The following is a 4,002-nucleotide window of genomic DNA, read 5'->3' as shown; positions in this document are numbered from 1 at the left end:
CCTAATGTGCTAGAACACTTTCCATTTCTTTAGTTAAGATAACATTTGACATTTATTGAGGCCTTATTAAGGAGTAAATTTTTTTTTTTTTTTTGAGACAGAGCCTCAAGCTGTCATCCTGGGTAGAGTGCCATGGCATCACAGCTCACACCAACCTCCAACTCCTGGGCTCAAGCAAGTCTCCTACCTCAGCCTCCCAAATAGCTGGGACCACAGGCACCCGCCACAATGCCTGGCTATTTTTTGGTTGCAGCCATCATTTGGTGGGCCAGGGCTGGATTTGAACCCGCCACCTTAGGTGTATGTGGCTGGCGCCTTAGCCACTTGAGCCACAGGCGCCGAGCCTGAACTGGTGTTCTTAAGGCTAAGTGCCCCACACCCCTCCATGTACAGCTACGTGCCCGCATGCTTTGTGCTGCTTCTTGCTGTTTGTATTAACAGTTTGTATCCCAAAAGATTGCTCAGCTTCTTACAGATGCCAACAGAAGTTTGTGAGGAAGAAAAGAAAACCCATATCTGTTATGGAACTGTGAGCCACTGAGAGCATGACTTTGTGGCCCAGGGAAGGGCCAGGAATCCACGCTGAATTATGCCCTTGGGACAGCAGCCCAGGCTCAGGCAGAATTACCTGCCATATGCATCCATCTTCACGGAGGCTGTAGCAGCCTGTTCTATGATTTGGGTGCCCCATCGTGATGCTAACCTCCATGCTTGGCTTTGGTGTCTGCCGAGTACCTTCATGCACCTTGTTAAGTGTAGATTGTCATCCCTTGCTTTATGGATGAGGCCTAAAGGCCAGGGAGCTGGCAGCTGCCTCAGGGCACACAGTGAGAAAGCACCTGAGCCTGGACAGGACTGTCAGCTCCCCACATGGTTTCTCCTCAGGAGGAGAACTGTGCCATAGGTGTCTCTGCCCATTTCTAAGTCACCTCCTCACCTTTTCTGTATCTTTCCCAACTAAAGGGAATGGATAAAAACACATTGGTGAGATGGATAAAAACACATTGCTGTGCAGAATATACTACCATTTATATTTGTGTTAAATCACATCTGTACCCCAGTATAAAGAAAATGTGCTCCAGAATCTAGGAATAGTCATTTTCAGGTATTTTCTGAATCAAATTAGATTGAAATGCAAAACATCTCAGTTATTCTTAACCCTGGCTATATTCCCAAAACGTCTGAGGAGCTTTAGAGTAGAGTACAATGCCAGCCCCCTTCCCTGCCAAATCCAGTCAAGTCCAGCTCTGGAGCGTGGACCACAGCATTGTGATGAGAACCACTGAATCCACTGGAGGGTTAGTCTGGGCAGTGGCTGTGAGGGCAGTGTTGTTCCTGCCAGTGCGCAGCTGAGCAGAGCCCCCAGGGCAGCAGAAGGTTGACGACCTAGGCATCTCTGCATATTATTTGAGATAAAGTAATGTCAGTACTGGATAACAATGTAGAGTCCACAGTCTGCATCTTTCACACTCTGGCTTTCAGTATTTAAGATCAGATCCTAAGTACTGTGGACTCGCAGTCTGTCAGAAGGAGCCTGAAAGTGTTCTTCCCCTCTTTTTAGGGATGGGCGTGTCTTGGGTGTGCTGGAGGTGTCCCGCTCCATTGGGGATGGTCAGTACAAGCGCTGTGGTGTCACTTCTGTGCCAGACATCAGACGTTGCCAGCTGACCCCCAATGACAGGTAAAAAGACCTTACCAAAGGCACAGGTATGCGTACACAAGGCTTTATTTCTCTTCCTGACTTCTTCCAATTTGTATCGAACCTTAGCTGGGAGGAATGTGGATAGACTGCAATGTCTTAGATGCTGTGCGAGCCCTGAGGTACAGAGGTAGGTAGAAGGCAGCTTCTCCTCTAGTGGGTCCTTGTGGTCAGGGAGCACATGGAATGGGCTGTTGCTATTCAGTTTGTCCCAGGAGTGTGAAGAGCTCTGAGAGGCTTTGGTAGTGAGGGAAGGGTGATGTCCCTGGTGGAGAGGAGAGGCTTTCCTGACAGAGGGAACCTACACTAAGGCATTAAACTGACCATGTGATGAAAGCGTGACCAGATAGGTTCTTGGAGGACACAGGGAGTGATGGGAAAATGATGCTAGGGTATTTTGAGGATAGATTGTAAATGGCCCTCAATTCCATGCTGAGAAGTTTAAATTTTAGTTTATAGTAACTGGTGAAGAATCATGGGAGGTATTTAAGCAGAGCCAAGCTAGGATGAGAAGGAGACTGCCCATGTAGTTGTCTGTCTCCCATTCTGCATGCCTAAAGATAAGGCACCACCATGCCTCATGCAGGGAAGTCCTTAAAAAGTAACTGTTAAAAGTTGTGTCATAGAGCCAGGGAGGCCCGTTAGGATATGATATGGTAGCCCTGAACTAAGGCGGTGGCAGGAAGGAGACTAGTAGAAAGCTCAGGAAAGCAGGATACACAGGGCTGATTTGCTGAGGGAGGTGAGAGAGACTGGGGACTCTGCAGCTGGGATAGTCCTTTGAGGTATAGCTCAGGAGTCCTGCCCCAGTGCTGCGGGTGAAGAGCATACACCTTGCTCTGCACCTGCCTGCTCAGCCGCATTTCTCAGACCACACTCCCCTGTTTTCTGCACCTGCCTTCAGCGTGCCGCATTCTCCCCCAGCGTCGGCTCTGTGGGCATGTTTCCGGCAGCCCCTCCTCTGGTTTTCCTCATGGTGCCTTAGTAAAGTCTTATCTGCTCCACACTACCCAGGTCCCTGTCTGCCTAGTACTCTCATCTTTGCTTCTGTAGGTTCCCTTCTCGGTTGTAATCATAGGTCTGTGTGATTAGTCATTCCAGGTCTGCCCAAGTCCAGGAGTCTTCTTGGACTTGTCCCTACTGTGTCCTTAGCAGGGACCATGCACTAAGGAAATACTGGTTGAATGAATGCCCAGTCAGAAGAAGAAAACAAAGATATGTGGTATTACTGTGAGAAAAGAAAGGTGGTTATACTTTTAAAGCTGTGAAGAAGCACCCCCACCTTACCCCCAACTTGCCAGGAGAACTAGAACTATCCTGTCAAATCCACTGGCATTCAGAAAGATGTCCACAGGCCATCTAGAGGAGGGGAGTAGATTCTGAAAGGGAGACCATGCTGTTTTCAAACAAAACAGAAGTAGGCAGCTGTCCCCTCCTTGGGTCTGGGGCTCACGCAGTCCCCTTTTGGGCAGCCTGCACTCAGGTGTTTCACTGAGGTCAGACAGTTTTCTCTGCTTTAAGTCTTTGGGAAGTGGTACAAGACATGTGGTGATAGCAACGTGCTTTATTTACCATAACACCTGAGGTTTAGTTTACCTCCATCTCCAGGCCCTCTTATTTTAAAAACATTTTGCTGAAACCCATTTATATTTCTTCCTGGTGTTATAGGTTCATTTTGCTGGCCTGTGATGGACTCTTCAAGGTTTTTACCCCAGAAGAAGCCGTGAACTTCATCTTGTCCTGCCTTGAGGTAAGAAATCTCACAAGGGGGTACCAGTAGCTGGGGGTACAAATGCACCTTAGTTTTTAAAGAAATAGAAGTCTTGAGATTCCCTGTGTCCCCCCCACCCCCCGTGTTGGGTGGACCCCTTGTGCTCTTCTCCACATGGACTCCGCTCAGGGGACTCACTTGTCCTCTTGTCTTGCCAGCCCTCACCAAGACCAGAGCAGTTCTTCCTGTTGGTGATAGTGTCTTAGGAGAGTGACAGGGTACACGATCACCCTGTCTACTCATGCCCCTTTCTTGTTTGGTAGGATGAGAAGATACAGACCCGAGAAGGGAAGCCCGCTGTGGACGCCCGCTATGAAGCAGCCTGCAACAGGCTGGCCAACAAGGCAGTGCAGCGGGGCTCAGCTGACAATGTCACCGTGATGGTGGTGCGGATAGGGCATTGAGGGACGGTGTGTGCAGGGACACCGTGGTGTTGACCCAAAGGTTCATCTTGTGTGTGCACATTCTGTTTGTTTTGTGTGCTCCTATGGGACCCCTGTGGTTGTAAATAAAGGTTTCTTTTTTTTTTTCT

At 48.9% G+C, this 4,002-nt stretch overlaps 1 protein-coding gene across 2 annotated transcripts in view; it reads left to right on the top strand.

Moving 5' to 3' along the window:
- The window catches only part of ILKAP (ILK associated serine/threonine phosphatase), a 23,813-nt gene extending 19,811 nt beyond the window's left edge, over nt 1–4,002 (top strand). The window contains exons 9-11 of one of the 2 annotated variants that reach the window (XM_023518234.1): nt 1,562–1,681; nt 3,368–3,449; nt 3,734–4,002. In XM_023518234.1, coding sequence (XP_023374002.1) covers nt 1,562–1,681; nt 3,368–3,449; nt 3,734–3,874 — 343 coding nt within the window. In that variant the 3' untranslated portion in view covers nt 3,875–4,002. The remainder of the gene's footprint in view (nt 1–1,561; nt 1,682–3,367; nt 3,450–3,733) is intronic. The other variant, XM_023518235.1, reaches the window with a different exon arrangement.

This window comes from Otolemur garnettii, unplaced genomic scaffold, assembly GCF_000181295.1.
Source record: "Otolemur garnettii isolate 467f Iridium unplaced genomic scaffold, OtoGar3 scaffold00133, whole genome shotgun sequence".
NCBI classification, from domain to species: domain Eukaryota; kingdom Metazoa; phylum Chordata; class Mammalia; order Primates; family Galagidae; genus Otolemur; species Otolemur garnettii.
This window is presented reverse-complemented; position numbering and strand designations above follow the sequence as displayed.